General features: G+C 44.1%; 1 protein-coding gene across 2 annotated transcripts in view; it reads left to right on the forward strand.

Annotated features, from left to right (window-relative positions):
- The first annotated feature begins 321 nt into the window (after positions 1–321).
- Positions 322–20,387, forward strand: part of xpo6 (exportin 6) — a 56,418-nt gene continuing 36,352 nt past the window's right edge. Inside the window, exons 1-7 of one of the 2 annotated variants that reach the window (XM_070900838.1) lie at positions 322–429; positions 1,237–1,434; positions 3,298–3,457; positions 9,016–9,093; positions 11,286–11,739; positions 15,037–15,163; positions 15,928–16,037. In XM_070900838.1, the coding sequence (XP_070756939.1) occupies positions 403–429; positions 1,237–1,434; positions 3,298–3,457; positions 9,016–9,093; positions 11,286–11,739; positions 15,037–15,163; positions 15,928–16,037 (1,154 nt within the window). In that variant the 5' untranslated portion in view covers positions 322–402. The remainder of the gene's footprint in view (positions 430–1,236; positions 1,435–3,297; positions 3,458–9,015; positions 9,094–11,285; positions 11,740–15,036; positions 15,164–15,927; positions 16,038–20,387) is intronic. The other variant, XM_070900839.1, reaches the window with a different exon arrangement.

Raw genomic sequence — 20,387 nt, forward strand, 5'->3', positions numbered from 1 at the left:
CCTTCCCCCCCCCCCCCCCCCCCCCCCCCCAGTGTCTCGCTCGCAGGTCCCTGCTCTCCCCCGCAGGTTTTTCCAAAAAAAGTGCAGTAGAAATAGTTACACTCTTCATTTAAAGTTCGTTCTCATTTGAATCAGCTTCTCAACAATTAAACGTGTCTTAAACCCCCATATGTCTAATGTAATTATCTGCACTTGTGAATCGGCCATTGTGATTGGGATGTGTATTCCTGTTTACGGTGACATTAGCAGTGTGTACATTATGCTGGTGGCTATCTGAAGTCTAAGCCTGCCTCACTGAATATCCTTTGTCCCACAGAGGAGCTGTTGAATAACTTTGCACAGCAGATTGGAGCATGGCAACACTGTATTTACTTCTTGTCCAACACTCGCAATGAGTATGTCATGATGTACAGCTTGACGGTGTTTGAGGTGAGTCAAGAATGTTGAATGAAAGCTGTGTGACTGACCTTGCAGGGGGTTTGCGCTGGGTCTCCGAGTCCTGATCCTAGACCTTCATGCTCAGCACACTGATGGTTTACGGCTGGTTTCTAATTAGCCCAGTGGCACCAGGTAAAATGTGTGTACTGATTTACAAAGTGAGACCCAAGGTGGTGGGGCGAGAGAACATTAATCTGAGGAGCATGGTGGTTTATTCCTAATATAAGGATGTGTAAAGGTGGCAAAAAGTAGCTGTTGATGCCTCAAGCCCAATCCACATTGCATCAAATAATTGACTAATTTTAATGCATCGTGAGTGAATTGTTTAATGTATTGATTCGATGCACCCCAACAGACTCTGCGTGAGTCTGCTAAAGAGGTTTCTTACAGATGAGGTAATGAAGTGACCTCTACAGCAACAGTGTGTTTATATAGCACATATAACATTCGCATGTGCCACAGCATTTTGCAAAATGAATGCTAACCTGGTGCAAACAGGGCTCTGATCCCTTAAATGGGACAGAAGATGAAAGGGACCTACAGCAACTGCTAGTAGTGCCATTCGAGAACTGCTGCTTTTGGCACAATTTTTAATGCCAGGTCAGGGAATTTTGGACGGGAACATAAGAATTAGGAGCAGGAGGCGGCCATTTGGCCCCTCGAACCTACTCCGCCATTCAATAAGATCATGGCTGATCTTCTACCTGTATCTGTAGTTCGAACCTGTATTTTGTTGGGGCTAATGACTTGTTGTAACTTTATATTAAAAAAAAATTCTGACTGCTTTTGCCCACCCAGAACCTGATTAATAAGATGTGGCTGGGAGTCCCGTCTCAGGACAAAATGGAGATTCGAAGCTGCCTACCCAAGCTTCTGTTGGCACACCACAAGACAATGCCATATTTCATCCGCAACAAGTTGTGCAAAGTAATTGTGGATATTGGGAGGCAGGACTGGCCAATGTTCTACCATGATTTTTTCACCAGCACGTTGCAGGTAATGTCGGCAAGTGATGCATAAACAGTATAGGTCTGGATACACCTGCTGTAATTACTAGTTTTTATTGGCAGTAATTATTTTATCTTCCATACTATATAATCCGTCAATAAAATAATTTTCCATGAGGTTGAAATGGGTCTCGTAGAAATAAAGCCAGATTCCGTTCCTGGCCCCTGTGCAAACACACACATCTTGTGTATGTCAATACCCTTTGTGGAAAAAGTGCTTTCTGATTTCACTCCTGAATGATCTAGCTCTAATTTTAAAATCTCCCCCACCAGAGGAAATAGTTCCTCTCTATCTACCCTATCAAATCTATTTGCCATTTTAAATACCTCGATTACTCAACTCAAGGGAATAAAACTAAGTTTATGCAGCTTGTCCTCGTATTGTAACTCTAGGTCCTGGTATCATTCTTGTGAATCTGTACTGTATCCCCTCCAAAGCCACAATATATTTCCTGGGGAGCAGTGCCCAATACTAGATGCAGTACTCCAGATGGGGTCTGACCAAGACTCTGTACAACAGAAGCATCACTTCCTCACTTTTGAATTCCAATTCCCTCGAGATAAAGTCCAACATTCCATTGCTTTTCAAAATTGAAAAAAAAAACCTTTGGGCTAGCATACTTCTAACCCAGCTTTTTCCACTTACCTCTACATCACTTGAAGTAACAGGTGGAATTACTAATTGTCTGCCGATGGACCGCACGCTGTCTCAGGCCACAAATAGGGCTGTGTGCAGCTGCAGAGTGCTGAACCTGTCCAAACTTAAAGTGGCAGGCTCAGCAGGGTACCAGGAGTGTCCACTCTACTGAGCTTTTTAATAGGTACAGTAACTCTTGCACAGTGCCACTGAAAGCATCAACCTGCTTCATTTACATAAGCTGTTTGGATCTGACCAGAGAGGTGCGAGGTCAGAGTGGATTCAGAGCTCGGACAGCAGCAGAGATTCATTAGGCTTTGCATATTCCGTGTGTTCGAGCTCTGAGGTTGTCCAGTCACACTGGGTCATAATTGTGCTTGATTGTGTCCTGTCTAGTGGTTATCTGCAGCCTCTAAGTTGGCTGTCAGTGATTTATTAGTCTCCAGCTGATGAAGCTTAACATTGCTCACTTGGTCAGTCTCAGTGCCCCTTCTGGCAGGCAGCTACAAGGAGCGGAGGAGATTGGGGGGGTGGGGGGTGCGGTGCTGGGGGTGGAGGGGAGGGAGCGGCGCGGAGGGGAGGGGGGAGGGGAGTGGGTGGCGCGGGGGGGGAGGGGATGGGGTGGCGCGGAGGGGAGGGGGTGGCGCGGGGGAAGGGGAGGGCACGGCGCGGAGGGGGGAGAGGAGGGGGTGGCGCGGAGGAGGGAGGGGAGGGGGTGGCGCGGAGGGGAGAGGGTGGCGCGGAGGGGGAGGGGAGGGGGTGGCGCGGAGGGGGAGGGGAGGGGGTGGCGCGGAGGAGGGAGGGGAGGGGGTGGCGCGGAGAGGGTGGGGCGGAGGAGGGAGGGGAGGGGAGGGAGGGGTGCGGAGGGGAGGGGGGTGGCGGTGAAGATGGGGCGGGGGGACGGAGGAGGAGGGACGGTGGGTGCTGGGGGCGGAGGAAATGGGGTGCAGGGGGTGAGGGGGCGGTGGAGATGGGGTGAGGGGACGGTGGGGGGCGGGGGGCGCAGGAGTAGGGGAGGGGGGGCGCAGGGAAAGGAGAGGGGGAAGGGGGAGACGAGACGAGAGCGGAGAAAGGAGTAGGAGGGTAAGCATGAGGATCGAGTTGCCGATGGTCCTGAGGTGAATTATTTCAAGTCACTTGCTAACATTCTGGGACTGTACTATAATGTTACCTATATGCCTGTTTTTTTACAAGCTGTGAAATGTTCCATTTTAGCTAATCCAGGCTCCTTCCACCACGCCTTTGGGTCTGATAATGTTGAAGACCACCTCGGAGGAGTTAGCTTGCCCAAGGGAGGACCTTAGTGTGGCACGGAAAGAGGAATTACGAAAACTGCTGCTGGATCAGGTGCCAACAGTACTGGGCCTTCTCACAGGTCAGTATGAGAGCAGAGGTCATAGTACAACATTTGGTAAACAGTGAGGGATTGTTTCTCTTCATTGGGAGATCAGCAACGGGGAAGCAGGACTATCATTGGAAGAACAATGGGGGAAGTTATTTTATTCTCTAGAGGGTTATTAGAACATGGGTTGCTTCACTATAAATTGTTGTCGATTATTAACCTCATTTGAAAGGAAATGGTTTCAAAGGAAGAATATAAAATGATGCAGAGAAAGGGCAAGAAAATGGGATTCATATATATAGCTCCAGTTGAGCTAGAACTGGCACAAAAATGATGGGCTGAATAACTTCCTGTAGTGTAAATTGTGCAATTCTATAGTGTTTGATCTCTGAGCAAATGTCATTACCGTCTGCCCAAATCATTTCAGATAGTGATAGTTGTTTTTAAGGGAAAATTGGAAAGTATTTGAAGCAGAGAAAGATGCAAAGACTATGGGGAAAGCTTGGGGCAGTGGTATTAGTTTTGGATTGCTCTAACAAGAACCAGCACAGAGACGATGAGCTGAATGGCGACCTCCTTTCATGTAGTCTTCATGATTCTGTGCTGCCACATGAGATAATTGGACAGCCACGTTTGTGGATCTAAGTGCCCTGGGATCAATAAATCTCCTCACTGAAGCTGGCTATTTTTCATATACTAAGGAAGTCATTGTACATGGGTAATTAAATCAGACTGATCATTATAACTGTGATTTGAGCCACCCAGAAATGTAAAAATGCATTGTAGTAAGGGGGTTCTCTACCCCTCCTTGCCAACATCTAAATATTTATTTTTGCTATATTTGGTAGCGCTCTCCCATTGATGGGTTCAGAGTTCCAGAACTTGAGCACACAAACTAGACTGACACTTTACTGCAGTACTGAGGGAGTGCTACATTGTTGGAGGTGCCGTTGTTTAGATATGTCGTTAAACTAAAGGTCCATCTACTTGTTCAGTCGGAAGTAAAATACCCAATGGCAATAAGCAAAAGGACAGTGGGTTCTCCCAGTGTCCCGGCCAACGTTCCTCCCTCGTCCACCAGGAACACTTGCATAAATTAGCTGTCAGACTGGCTTACATGAAGAACTACACTTGAATAGTAATTAATGGGCCACAAAATGCTTAAGGATGTCCCAAGGATGTTATGAGAGGCTTTATAAATGCAAGTTCTTTCCGTTATGTGGGTGCGATTAACCTCAGTATACAAAAAAGATGGCATTTCAAATTACTAAGTTTTATTGTGTTATGCGAAGAAATATTAATACTTTGCATTCACTGTCTACATTTTATAGCAGGTTTTGCATTTTTCCCCATTTAATATGAAGATTGATCTCTGCAAAAAAATGAACTGGTCATTAATCTGGTTGTGGGATCTCGCTGTGCACAATTGCTGTCATTTTCCACTACATAAATGGGGCTGTAGTGATGCGGCACAATATAAATGCGAGTTCTTTCTAACCAAGACCAGTGAATTGGAGTTCTAATGAGAGCAGCTAAAGTCTTTCTTCCCTTCCACCCCCAACTTGTAATGCAGACCCCTATGTAAAATCTATCTGCTGAGGAAAATTAAGTATACAATTCTGCTGTCTCTACAAATCGTGGTGACTTACCGAAGCAGCTGGTTAGTTGCCTTGGTAAGACACTGCGACTTGTATATAGACAGCAGTTGAGTGTTCTTGTCACTTGCTCCATTTTTTAAAATAATTAATTCTTGGATTATGGGTGACATTGGCAAGGCCAGCATTTATTGCCCCATCTCTAGTTGACTAGTGGTGTGATTTGCTAGGCCACTTCAGAGTGAAATCAGGAAGCACTTTTTCATGCAAAGGGTAGTGAAAATGTTGACTCCGCCCCCCAAAAAAGGAGTTGGGTAAAGGTATCCTGGGATATGGAGCAAAGGCAGGTAAATGAAGTTGAGGTACAGGTCAGCTATAATCTCACTGTATGGTGGAACAGGCTTGAGAGGCTGAATGGTCATCTCCTGTTTCTGTGTTCCTAGCAATCAATAGTAACTATGCAGATAAGCAATGAGTAACCCTTAACTTGCTGAATCAATAGTCACTCTGTGCCAATACATAGAGATTAACCCTGTTACTTAAGCTGCAACTTTGTACTGTTGGAGGTACTAACATTTTAAAAGATTTATTATGTGCTTTTGTAATTGGAACACATTTTAGAAATATTAAACTAGTGAATGCTGTGTACGGAGAGAAAAATGCAGTAGTTCCAATGCTCAGAAATTACCTCTCCAATTTAAGATGCATCTATTTATATATTTTGTAAATGAGAGTTCCTCTCCACTTCAAAGTGCTGCACTGTACACTGGGGTCAGTTGTATGGATTTCCTCCCATGTGGTATAAACTTCCCATTTTACAATGTTCTGCTAAGCATCTTGTACTTAAACAGGTCTGTGCGGGAGAGCAATGCCAGCATATAGATGTGATAAAACATTCCCAGTTTGAGCTCCTCATGCACCTATAGTTATACTGATCCATTTAGTATAGAAGACAGTGTTGGCTAAAGTGGACTGGGAAAATAGATTAAAAGGTCCGACGGTTGATAAGTAGTGGCAGACATTTAAGATATTTCATAATTCTCAATAAAGGTATATTCCATTGAGAAAAAAAGACTGCGAGAAGAATGAACTAGTTGTAGCTAACTAAGGGTGGTATCAAATTGAAAGAAAAGGCATGGAATGTTGCAAAGATTAGTGGTAGGCTAGAAGATTGGGAAAAAAATTTAAACTAACAAAGGATGACTTTTTTTTAAAAAAAGAGGGAGAAACTAAATTGAGTAAACAAGCAAGAAATATAAAAACAGACAGCAAGAGCTTCTACAGGTATATAAAAAGGAAGAGAGTAGCTAAAGTAAACGTTGGCCCTTTTTAAAGGATGAGACTGGGGAATTAATAATGGGAAACGAGGAAATAGCAGAGACTTTGAACAAATATTTTGTATCAGTCTTCACAGTAGAAGACACTAAAAGCATCCCAATAATAGTAGAAAATCGGGGCAAACTTGAGGGAGGAAATTAAAACAATCATTATCACTAGAGGAAAAAGTGCTAGGCAAACTAATGGACTAAAGACTGACAAGTCCCCCTGGTCCTGATGGCCTGCATCCTAGGGTCTTAAAAGAAGTGGCTGCAAAGATAGTGGATGCATTGGTTGTAATCTTCTAAAATTCCCTAGATTCTGGAAAATTGCCAGCGGATTGGAAAACCCCAATTAGCCCCTATTCAAGAAAGCAGGAAATGATAGCCCAGTTAGCCTAACATCTGTCATTGGGAAAATGCTGGAATCCATTTTTAAGGAAGTAGTAGCAGGACATTTATATAATACAATCAAGCAGAGTCAACATGGTTTTATGAAAGGGGAATCGTGTAAGTCAAATTTATTAAAATTCTTTAAGAATCTAACAAGCTAGGTGGATAAAGGGGAACCAATAGATGTAGTGTATTTGGATTTCCAAAAGTCTTTCGATAAGGTGCCAGATAAAAGGTTACTGTACAAGATAAGAGCTCATGGTGTTGAGGATAATATGTTAGCATGGATAGATGATTGGTTTACAAACAGAAACCAGAGAGTGGGATAAATGTGTAATTTTCCACTTGGCAAACTGTAACTAGTGGGGTGCCACAGTGAATCAGTGCTGTTACAACTATTTACATCATCATCATCGGCAGTCGCTCGAAATCGAGGAAGACTTGCTTCCACTCAAAGTGAGTCCTCGGGACTGTACAGTCCAATTCAGGAATTACAGTCTCTGTCACAGGTGGGACAGACAGTGGTTGAAGGAAAGGGTGGGTGGGGAGTCATGGAAACATAGAAAATAGGTGCAGGAGTAGGCCATTCGGTACTTCGAGCATGCACCCCCATTCAATAAAATCATGGCTGATCATTCCTTCAGTACCCCTTTCCTGCTTTCTCTCCATACCCCTTGATCCTCTTAACCTTAAGGGCAATATCTAACTCCCTCTTGAATATATCCAGTGAACTGGCATCAACAACTGTCTGCGGCAGGGAATTCCACAGGTCAACAACTATGAGTGAAGAAGTTTTTCCTCATCTCAGTCCTAAATGGCCTACCCGTATCCTAAGTCTGGTATGTCGCACGCTCCTTCCTCTGTCTGCGCTTGGTTTCTGCAAGCTCTCAGCGACAATCAACTATTTACAATCTATATTAATGATCTGGATGAAGGGACAGTGTATTGTAGCCAAATTTGCTGACGATACAAAGATAGGTGGGAAAGCAAGTTGTGAGGAGGACACAGAGTCTACAAAGGGATATAGATAGGCTAATTTGGCAGATGGAGTATAATGTGGGAAAATGTGAAGTTATCCACTTTGGCAGGAAGATTAGAAAAGCAAAATATTAAATGGAGAGAGACTACAGAATGCTGTGGTACAGGGGGATCTGGGTGTCCTCGTACATGAAACGCAAGAAGTTAGCTTGCAGGTACAGCAAGTAATCAGGAGGGCAAATGGAATGTTGGCCTTTATTGCAAGGGGGATGGAATATAAAAGTAGGGAAGTCCTGCTACAACTGTAGAGTATTGGTGAGACCACTCCTGGAGTACTGCATGCAGTTTTGGTCTCCGTATTTAAGGATGGATATACTTGCATTGAAGGCAGTGCAGGGAAGGTTCACTAGGTTGATTCTGGAGATGAAGGGATTGTCTTCTGAGGAAAGGTTGAGCAGGTTGGGCCTGTACTCATTGGAGTTTAGAAGAATGAGGTGTGATCTTATTGAAACATATAACATTCTGAGGGGGCTTGACAGTAGATGCTGAGGAGGATGTTTCCCCTCGTGGGGCAATCTAGAACTGGGGGCATGGTTTCAGAATAAGGGGTCACTCATTTAAGACGGAGAAGAGGAGAAATTTCTTCTCGGAGGGTTGTGAATCTGTGAAATTCTCTACCCAAGAGAGCTATGGAAGCTGAGTCATTGAATATATTTCAGGCTGAGATTGACATTCTTGAACTATAGGGCAGTCAAGGGTTATGGGGAAGTGGAGTTGAGGTCAAGATCAGATCAGCCATGATCTTATTAAATGACGGAGCAGGCTCGAGGGGCTGTATGGCCTACTCCTGTTCTATTATGTTTAGCAACCAATAGTCCTGCAAATCAATAAATTTGCACTAAGGACCAGTGTACATTAGTGATGCTGTGTGAAATGAGCTTGTAATGGTAATAAGAGATTATGCTAGCTGTGCTTTGTGAAACCCCAAATCAGCATTCATCACAGGACTTGGCTAACTTGGCAAACTGCATATAAATGAAATAGAAAGTTCTTTACCAGGGAACCTCTGAAATAAAACAGTGTGTATCTCCTGCTGGTTAGTGCTAGTTTAGAAAACATAGGGGCAAGCTGGGACCCTGCAGTATAAAGGTTGCTCATCTTGTTACTGACACAGTTTCTGCTTACTCGCCTACTGCAGGGCGTGAACTCAAATTCAGGGTTATGGTAACTTTGTTGTGGAGCTGAGTTAATATTCTTGAGTAAACTCTACACAAGGGTTAGATTTTCTCAACGATATTTTTCTTTGCAGGTATTTTAGAGACCATTTGGGATAAAAACAGTGTTACGGCCGCTACTCCACCTCCCTCCCCAACTTCAGGAGATAGTGGTAGGTTCTGCTGTTGGTTGTGATGCTTGTGATTTGGATATAACCAGTCAGTCTGATCAATTGAAGGTGATTCCCATTAATTATGCCCATTTTGTTGCAAAAGATATTTGTTTTGAAGGAGAGATGTTGGTACTGGGGAATGGAACACATCTATTTAAGATACTTGCTGATCTCAAGCAATCTCAAGTCCAGGTATAGAGCAGCCAGATGGAGAGTAAGACTCTTTCATTTGTAACTCAACAGAGTACTTTGACAATAACATCAGGGCACTTGTAACCGCACTGTCACAATGTTTGGGTTTTGCGCTAGATTCATTGGCATCAGTCACTCGTGTAAGTGGACAGTGAATCCCCAACGATCAGAGTGCACCTTTTATTGATCAGTGTCTGGTTAAACAGTAGTACGACTCAGATTGTAAGGAAATCCCTGCTCCTTATACCCACCACTGCAATATTGCATGAGCCCCATCTCTGTTTCCAGAAGACTGATGAATAGCACTCATCAAAGCAGGCACAGCTTCAAATCAAGAACTGCTTTATTTTACATTAGTATCTGAATGAACTGTATACAGTTTTCAGTGTTGGTTATGAAAATAACACAAACTTTATAAACGTAAGCTCACGTGTCTCACTAAGCTATTGAAGGATGAGCTAGTTCAGACCTTTAAAGTGCAGTTTGCGAGAACACCCCCGAGAAAGAAATCCTCCCCCTTAAGTCTGAGATTTCAGACTTAGCCCACCACGCAGTCATTCAAGATTATTGCGCAGAGTGGAAAGCCTACCACCCCATTATTGGCCTAGCTAAGCTTCCTGCTGTGCCAATGGAATGTAGCATGTCCCCTCTGGTCTTGCAAGGAGTAATCTTCTCTCAAAGATATGCCATGTTTGAGATTGTACTTCACAATCTTCCCACTGAATAGCTAACATTTTAAGTCAATATTATTGGGACTAATTTCGGCTGCCAGCTTGTTGTAGAGGAAAAAGTGCTGAATCTATCATCATTAGAAAATAGTCCAGCTTGGGCAAACTCCAATCCACTGCAGGCACCAAGAGATGTCTTAGTTTGGTTTTCCATCCCCCCACAAAGCAATGTTTCCTCATGTATATGGTTTGATGATTTCTGTAGGCAGGAAGTGTCTACAAACTGAAATGTATTAACTTGGTGCAGCCTGGATTATACGGACAGGTACAGACCATCTGGCCCATCGAGCCTGTCCCACACAATTGCAATACCTTGTGTAACACAACATATACACTCCACCCCACCCCAAACCATGATCTCCTGGGATAGGCAAAAAAACAGATTTTAAAAACCCAGGCCAATTTGGGGGGGCGGGGGGAAACTCTGGGAAATTTCTCTCTGACCCATATCGGCGATTGAAACTAGTCCAGGAGATCACTCTGGCCTTGAATTCCCTGCAGTACCCACCTTCTGTAAGAGGTGATCTCCGCCACAGCCAGAAACAAATCCAGCTTTCGCATGAAGGAATTCAGCAAGTCTGTACCCACCACATGAAACACCAGCTTGTTCCAGAGGTCTATTATTCTCTGGGAAAAGAACCACCTCCCGACATTTAACCTAGATCTAGCCGTATACAACTTAAATTTGTGATCCCGGGTCCTGCCTAGCCTATTTAATTGAAATAAACTGTCTAGTGACACTAATTATAGTAAATTGGCTGTTGAAGAAATTGGGTGTGCACTACATGTCATCAGTTCAGATAACTGGAAATATCAATGACCTCTTTGTATAGGCTAAAATACTGCTCAAATTTATTTACAGTAAAATTCACAAAAACATAGGCCAAGTACTAATGAGTGGACTGGAATTAGTCCACGAAGAATTATGACATCCCTTCAGAATTATGCCTCCAGCATTCTCAACGAATTCTCCAGATAAATCAGTTAAACCTACTGTTCTTTGGGAAGTCTGGAGGTGTATCTTGTCTAGTATTAATGTAATATATGGAAACCTCAAAGGCCCATGGAGCATGGGGCATTCTTGCCAAACCTAAAAACTAGCAGCTAGAACTAGAACATTCATTGAGTTGATGTTTGAGCCATTTTTTTTAAATCAAGCAAAATCTTCTCATCGTGCAATAATGGCTAGTAACGCATACATTTTCTGCATTTCAGTAAGGCTACCAATAACCTGAAGCTGTACAAAACTAATGATTTTCTTTTCCTTGTTAGGTGATTTGCTTAGCAGCCTATTGCAGACTCCCCAAGCTGCCAAATTATTAAATCAGCCAATCCCGATTTTGGACCCAGAGAGTGAGCACATTTGTTCTCTGGCTTTGGACTGTCTGACTCATCTCTTCAGCTGGATCCCGCTCTCCACCAATATCACCCCGACTCTCCTGACCACCATCTTCCACTTTGCTCGTTTTGGCTGTGACACCCGTGCCAAGAAACTAGTTGCTGTGAATGGAAATGGCCACAACAATAACATGATGCAGGAGCGAGGTAAACTGGGTGTGTTAGCCATGTCTTGCATTAATGAACTCATGTCCAAGAACTGCGTCCCTGTGGAGTTTGAGGAGTATCTGTTGCGCATGTTCCAGCAGACATTCTACTTGTTGCAGAAAATCACCAAAGAGAACAATGCACACTCTATAAAGAGCCGTCTGGAAGAGCTAGAAGAAAGGTAAGCCACATAGAGACCCTAGCACAGGAGGTATGGTGTATGGGCCTGCTCTGGGCTTACTTGGTACATTTGAAAAATATAGACCGTGGACAAAACTGGCTTTGCCGTCTTCTCCTGCTATGCATGGTGGTTTTTGAGCCCTGAGTGAAATTGCAAGAGGTCATAAATATCTGTTTATTCCTCTGCATCTTCGTACTAATATTCAAAGTTTATGTTCATATCACTGTACAAGATAAGTCTCTAGTTTTATGAAATGTTCTAAAAAGGGGATGTTGTCTAGATTCAGGTTTTAATATGAAGAGCAACAAAAATTGTCAATTTAACATCTCTCGTAAATAACTTTCACTTCTGTCCAACGTTACTAAATAGCTGCCTGTAAAACCTGCTGCACTGAACTGCTGTAAGCGAGATGATGAGAGACAAGTGGATGTAAAAGTTAGCACAGATTCCTTGCTGGGCTGATTTAGGATTTATCGACCAGTGGAGGCCTTATAGCAGCCCTTCCCGACCACACAACAGGATGCACCACGAGTAAGAAATACAAGAGCAAACCAAACCAAGTCGCCAGAGCTCACAGTGCTTGTGGTCCATAAGCCGTACAGTTTGGATTCTCCGAGACTAAAGCCAGCCTGGAACTGCTGCAGGCCCAGGAACTGGTGTGTAGTGTTTTATTCTGCAGTGTTTGCCCCCATGTGCGCAAGATCCAAACATCAACTTAACCTGGAAACGATTGGTGGACATTCCTGTTACCTGGAGACAGTATCCTTTACAGGATTGTGTTGTACTATGAGCTCAGTTCTCCTAGATTTATTATTTTTATTCATTCATGGGATGAGGGCGTCGCTGACAAGGCCAGCATTTATTGCCCATCCCTAATTGCCCTTGAGAAGGTGGTGAGCCAGCTTCTTGAACCGCTGCAGTCCCTATGGTAAAAGAACTCCCATCGTGCTGTTAGGGAGGGTGTTCCAGGGTTTTGACTCCGTGACGATGAAGGAGGTGATGGTGTTCTCATGCACCTGCTGCCTTTGTCCTTCTAGGTGGTAGAGGTCACTGGTTTGGGAGGTGCTGCCGAAGAAGCCTTGGCGAGTTGCTGCAGTGCAACTTTTAGATGGTACACTGCAACCATGGTGTGCCGGTGGTGGAGGGAGTGAATGTTTCAAGTGGTAGATGGGGTGCCATTCAAGGGGCTGCTTTGTCCTGGATGGTGTTGAGCTTCTTGAGTATATTTGGAGCTGCACTCATCCAGGCAAGTGGAGAGTATTCCATCACACCCCTGACTTGTGCCTTGATGGTGGAAAGGCTTTGGGGAGTCAGGCCGTGAGTCACTCGCCGCAGGATACCCAGCCTTGGAACTGCTCTTTTAGCGACAGTATTTATGTAGCTGGTCCAGTTAATTTTCTGGTCAAATAATGCAGGAAGTATTGAGAGCAGAACTGTCGACATGCAAAACCCTCTCTCCATCCAACACCATCACAAGTACAATGTAAAGACCTAGTTATCCTAGGATTAATGAGGCTGGACATGCTCGTGCCATTTGCTGCGACTGGTTAGTATGCAGTACTGTGAGGCCTGAAACTGTGAACTAAGTATTCGTCGTCCTATTGTGTCTTAGCAGTGTTGAAGAGCTGATTGTCTGCTGGCTGAGAGATTGAGGTCAGCATTTCCTTGTAGTCGGAAACTGTATCATTGACTACAGCAGTAATTTTGAGTCGATTAACAGGTGTAAGACTTAGGATCACAAGTCACACACAGATTCCCAAAGGGTCTTCAGAGTTATAAGGCATTTTATTAAAGGAGCGGTAGTTCAAATATAGTCAAACACAACATACAATCAGGATAGACATACGACCGTGACAAGCAGCTGTTATTAGTCCTGATCGGATAGTCGGCTGGTGGTACGAACAGTATCTGCACCACCTGCCCTGAAATGTCTTCTGGGTCTTTCTTTTATTCACTTTTTTAGGGGTGGGCCTGGTGTCTGACATTGACAGGACCATTTAACTTGTGATATGTCGGGTTCTTTGTCTCAAGTCTTGGGTGAAACCCTCCTCGTCACATCCTCCCAAGAATGGAATCAGACAGGCCGTTCTTGGCCTTCAGATGTTTGGAGCTGCCTGTTATCAGTTATTTATGTTCATGCTGTTAGTCACTTCAGCTATTGTACCCTGGAATGATTCCTTCAATTCTAACACCAGTCTGAAGAGACTCTTTTGTCTCGTTATTTCTTCTAATTCATGATTTCTTACAAAGGTCACCAATAATGATTGTGCAGTTCTTTTTATAGCTGTAAAAAGAGTTAATATTTGAATGAAAGGGGATCCCTTGATGACTCAATGTAAAGGCACCACATGCTGTGGTACAGAGTCATCATCATCATAGGCAGTACCTCGAAAAGAGGATGACTTGCATCCACGCCAATCAAGGATGAGTTCACAGGTGTTTCAATGAAGGACCTAATATTCCAGGTCCTGAATTACATTTTGAAGGGTGGAAGGTGCCTGTGCGTGAATCTTTTTAACGTGTGGTGGCCGTTGCACACCAGCCACCACACTGGCTTGACAGAGCTAGGTCTTGGTCCAGTGGCAAGGGTTATCCAAGACGACTGGAGACCTGCTCTGCTGCACGGACCTAGTGCGCTCACATATCGCAGTGTGGGCTGGCCTGTGCTGGCCCCGAACTACAGAGCTAGTGAGGCCCTGGTCTCAGTCAGACAGCAGTAGTGGTACTACAATTAGCCACAGGCTAGGGAAAGGGGAGTTGGCCAAAATACCTGCTCTTGATCACTAGGGGTGACTGGATACTGAAAGGTGCATGCGGTGTGCGTCAGGGGCTGAATGAATTTGGCTCAGCAATGATGCTCACTAACACGATTGCCTAACCCATTGAACCTGAAGAATGAAACTATTGGTGAAGTCTCCCAGTGCTGACGACACTTGTGAATTGTGTCCTGGCATGAGTCACCACCTTCAGGAGAGCACGGTAAAAAAATCTTTGGAAGACAGTTGAATGTGAACGCAGGCTGAGTCTGGTGTAGATTTTTGTGTAAACATTTCAAGTTGCTTATGACTAGATTGTCTTTTCTTGCTGTGTTTCAGGTATTGGAGTGAACGGTTGCCTGTCCTGTAGGTAATTGTTGCAGACTTTATTGTTATGTAAACTGCCTACATTTCTAGCAGTGACAAGTTTGCTTGGTAGCTGTCTCCTCCAATACCTGTACTGGTCTATTTAAGAATTTGATGTTCGGTCTTTAATTACTGCCTTGCTGAGTATATCTCTCCCTAATCTTTTTCCTTTTAGCTATGTGGAAAAATTCACTGACTTCCTGCGACTATTTGTGAGTGTCCACCTGCGCAGGATTGAGTCCAACTCCCAGTTTCCGGTGGTGGAGTTTCTGGCCCTTCTTTTCAAGTACACTTTCCATCAGGTAAGACTGGCTTCCTGTGAGCCTGCACTTTACACTGTGCACAGCCTACAGATGGCTCTGCTCAACAAAAGCTTCCCAGGTACAGGGCAACGAAGCAAAAGCAGCCCCATCAATCAGCCCTGCAGTGTGATTGTGGTGGTATTGCATTTAATCATACAAGTTCCTTATGAACATTCAGTGATACGTCTGCCAATAGTGGGATTAGGTTAGGCTGGTGCCCAGCTTGAGCATTACTGAAGCCGTTTTCGAGAAGTAAAGTGCATATCTATCTTTTGGATGAGATGTTAAACCGAGGTCCCATCTGCCCCCTCAGGTGGACATAAAAGATCCCATGGCACTATTTCGAAGAAGAGCAGTGGTGTCCTGGCCAATATTTATCCCTCAATCAACATAACAAAAACAGATTATCTGGTCATTATCACATTGCTGTTTGTGGGAGCTTGCTGTGCGCAAATTGGCGTTTCCCACATTACAACAGTGACTACACTCCAAAAATACTTCATTGACTGTAAAGCGCTTTGAGATATCCGGTGGTCATAAAAGGCGCTATATAAGTGCAAGTCTTGTATAATAGGAAGATTAATATGTTGGGTGTTTTAAGTTCAGATGGAGTTAAAACTCAGTTTACAACCTAATGTGCTTTCTCGGAGTGTAATGTTGGTAGGAATGTATGGTGTCCGTGTTTCATTACCCTTGTCTGTTGTTTGATATGTAACCAGTTTGCAGAGACAACAAACGTGATTTCTGGTATTTTGTTGTTTCAGCCCAGTCACGAGGGTTATTTCTCCTGCCTCGACATCTGGACAATATTCCTGGACTACCTAACGAGTAAGATCAAGAGTCGGCTTGCTGATCGGGATCAGGTGCTGAACAGGTCAGCTGCTGCATTCAGTGTTTGTCCTGCTTCTACCGTGTCCCGAGTCCTTTGGGTTGGGCCGAGTTGTAACTTATGTAACATTGGCTTGCAGTCTATATGTACAAGGTTTGGGGGAGCTCTGGGTGTGGCTTGTGTTTGTGTGAGCGCCTCCCTCCCCTGTTGGGCATCTTTATGAATCTTCTGCTGCGGGAATACTCAAAGCTACCTAGATTTGCATTCATTGAGTATAAACTATAACCTAGTAGCAGTTCCTGCGTAATGCTTCCACGGTGACATTTCTGCTTGGATCGTGACACTATACTGTTGGAATAGAAGCAGGGAATTCAGTAACTACCCACAGTGCTTAATATTAAAACTGAAGTTGCTGTAGCTCCACTGGTTTGGATACATTGTGCTCTGATCAGAGAATCAATAACCAACTGAGTATAATTTCTCAACCCCGTCCCTGCAATGACTGTTGATTGCAAGGAAAAATGACTAAACTGTTCAGGTATTTTAATTCTCCTGCCGTAGCCTCGATGCATTTTAGGAGCTTGTGCTTTAAGCGGAGGCCAAATCTGCCTGTTCATTTGGCCTCCGCTTAAAGCACTATTTGAAGGAGAGCAGGGAGGTGTCCTGGCCTACATTCATCCTTCAACCAATGCCACCAAAGATGGATTTTCTGGTCATTCATTTACTTGCTGTTTGTGGGGTCTAGCTGTGCAGAACTTGGCTGCCAAGTTCGCTTGCACAATTGCGTCTGCACTTCAAAAATAATTCATTTGGCTGTAAAACACTTGGGAACCCTGAGAACACGATGGGGCACTATTATAACATGCAACTACCAGTTCTGCTCCGTGCCAGATTGTGAAATGCCTGCCCTGATGTGTGTCGCCAATGATCAAAATGGTTCTTTTGGAAAGGAAAGCTGGGAGACTGCATACTTGCAGCAATGGCGCTGAAATAGCTGAGTAGTGAGATGTAGGAATGGCTAGAAGGCTCAGGTTCAGCACATTCACTCATTGTACAGCAGCACTCAACCAACCAAATTGGATGCGTAACGATATTGCTAAGTTAGTAGAATGCAAGTTGCATTGTGTCCGGCTAAAACTGTGTTCTGGTCAGACCACACGCACAGTTCTGGTTACTGAGACACGGAGTTCAGATCCTGGAGGCACTGTGGTGAAGAGTCCTTGTAAGCTACGCGGCCACACAGCGCTCCAGGACCTTCGTGCTTGCAGCTGGCTTGCGCATGCATGGTTAATTTGAATGGGCCATGCAACAAAAACAGCAACTTTTTTAAATATAGCGCCTTTAACGTCCCAAGGCACTTCACAGCCGTGTTGTAAGACAAAACAGATAAATTTGACACCGAGCCACATAAGAAAAAATTACGGCAGATGACCAAAAGCTTGGTCAAAGAGGTAGGTTTTAAGGAACGTCTTCAAGGAGGAAAGAGAAGTAGAGAGGCGGAGAGGTTTAGGGAGGGAGTTCCAGAGCTTCGGGCTCAGGCAGCTGCAGACACGGCCACCGATGGTTGAGCGATTTATAATCGGGGAAAAATAAAAATTCATGGAACATTGGTCATGCGGCTGCTTACTAAAATCAGAGAGCTGAGCAAGGAGGAAAAATTGATACTTGGGCTCTTATCCCTGAAAAGAAGCAACTAAGAAGGGAACTAGAGGAACATGAAATGGGAAATCTGGAACTCTACCTCCGATTAAACCATGACAAGTTCACATTCAGGCCAAGTATCAGGAATTTAAGAGCAGTCAATGTGTTGAATGAAGTTCTGGGTGGGATAGTGGAGGCAGAAATCGGGTGTTGTGCTGGGTCTCACGTTTCTCTCCCCACCCCCCCCCCCCCCCCCCCCCCCCTCATGTCTTTCTCATCTCTTTTGTGAAATGAGTGTTTTCCTCGGCTGCAGAGGTGGAAGTTAGGATCACTGACCTGCAGTTGTCCATGGAGAAGTGTAGCCATTGTTTTTGTAAAAATTCTTTCTTGGCATGTGGACGTCGCTGGCAAGGCCAGTATATATTTATTGCCCTTGAAAGGTGGTAGTGAGCCACCTTTTTGAATACAACTGAGTGGATTCAGAGGGCAGGCAAAGAGTCAACTGCATTGCTCTGGGTCTGTAGTCGCGTGTAGGTTAGACCAGGTAAGGATGGCAGATTCCCTTTCCTAAAGGACCAGTTGGGTGAACCAGGTGGGGTTTTATCTGGTCGTTTCATGGTCACCATTACTGATACTAGCTGCTGCTTCCAGATTTTATTTTAATTGAATTTAAATTCCCCAGCTGCCGTGGTGGGATTTGAACTCATGTCTCTGGATTACTAGTCCTGTAACATAACCATTATGCTCCTGCACCCCCGTACCATACGGTAGTTTGTTCAAGGATGCACTACAATCTAATGTGAAGGAAATTCCTCTCTGACGCCTCCAGGAACGAGAGACGTTGTTGTGAACTGCCTCTAGAAAGGCCAGGCCTGAGGATTTATACAACATAATTTTTGATGTTTAAGTTTGCGCACACTGTCTTTGACTTGAGATCTTCATAAATCTATTGCACCAAAGTACTCCCTGCATCACTAAGGTGTATATATATCTCTTTTGAGCAATGAGACTGTTGAAGTCTATTAAGATTTATGGGACAATGCTGTTTGAGTCTGACATCTTTGCTACATCATGTCTGCGATATAAAGATAATCCCTTGTCTGAGCGTTTCCTCAACTTCGATTTCAGACTTGGGTAATGTTATTATATTTCTATATGATGGAGCTCTCATGTCCGGTTTCCCTCAGGGCACCTTTATTGGGCATTACTATCTGCAGATGCCAAAATGCCTGTTTATCCGAAAGCTTAAATTTCCTACAAAGGATGTTACCTATCTGTTCGCAACAACTGCCGTCATTCAGAGGCTGTGTTCGGGAACTGATTTTTCTATCCATTCTTTCTCTATAACCTCCTCTTCCCCCCCCCCCGCCCCTTCCACCCCTACACACAATTCTAATTGTTCATTGGCAGGGCTCTTTTCATAGAATCATAGAAATTTACAGCTCGGAAGGAGGCCATTTTGGTCCATAGTCCTGTAGTTTATGGCACGTCAGGTGTACATCCAAGTACTTTTTAAATGTGGTGAGGGTTTCTGCCTCTACCACCCTTCCAGGCAGTGAGTTCCAGACCCCCACCATCCTCTTTTTAACCGAGTGGATTCACGTTCAGTGGTTATTCTGCTTTCTGCAGGTCTCTTGTCCAGGAGTACGATGGTGATATAGATGGGTTGGTGATGGGATGTAGCGGCCAGAACTGTCGCAATCAGAAGAACATAAAAATCGAGAAAAGACCACTTGGCCCATTAAAAGTTTCTCCTCTCCCAGTACCCTAACTGCCCCAGCATAATATCGTGAACGCCTCCATTTGGGTCTCATGCTTTGTCAGAATATTCCAAACATTTATCAGCCCTTTGAGTTTAAAAAAAAATCTTCTAAATAGCTTTTTACTTTCCACAAACTTTCTGGTCTTACTACCCTGACTTATTTTCTAAAGCCTGCGACTTTGAAAGGCAGAAGTGTTATGGTAAGTACATTGAAACAGCCCACAGTATTACTCACGATGACTATTGAGCTATAGTGTTGGCTAAATGTTTGACCCTGCTTGTGAAAGTATGTGAAATCCAGTATTTGAGAACGGTTAGATGTCAGCATATTTCATTGAGTGTGCTATGACCGAGCACAAGATACAAAAAAGGAATGCTTAAGTTCACTTACAGGCGAGGAATAGAAAGTACGAAACTGCTGGGCCTATTTTTCCCATTAAAGGTTGCTCAACACCACACAGTCTACCTTTGGAAGTGCACTGGTCCAGGTATTTATCCAGTCTGTTGCCACTTGGGTGATTTGAAGGTTGACAGTCTTTTTGAAGATACTTGATTTGGTTTAACCTAGTGCGATGATACCCATTTCATTGGGACCTGGATAAATATCCCACAGGACAGCCAGATTAATCTAATTTGCTGCTTAACACTGACGCACAAAATGTACCAAGTGACTCTCTCCTTTCAGATGACACTATCTTGCAGTACAATGTAGATCTCAGACACACAGCCACCCTTCAAACTACCAGAAGCAAAATATTGCAGGTGCTGGAGATCTGAAATAAAACCAGGAAATACTCAGCCGGTCAGGCAGCATCTGTGGATAGAGGACATATGGCTAATGCATCCCCAACCAGGAAAATGTTCCTCGCCGAATCTTGGGAGATGTGTGTTTTTTGTCAAATCGCCCCAGGTTATATGACAATTATAGAACCTCTTCTACCTGAAGTGACTCCTTAGTATAAAAGCAGAAAGGATGGTTTCATAGACTGCTA

Source organism: Pristiophorus japonicus, chromosome 15 (assembly GCF_044704955.1).
Source record: "Pristiophorus japonicus isolate sPriJap1 chromosome 15, sPriJap1.hap1, whole genome shotgun sequence".
NCBI lineage: Eukaryota > Metazoa > Chordata > Chondrichthyes > Pristiophoridae > Pristiophorus > Pristiophorus japonicus.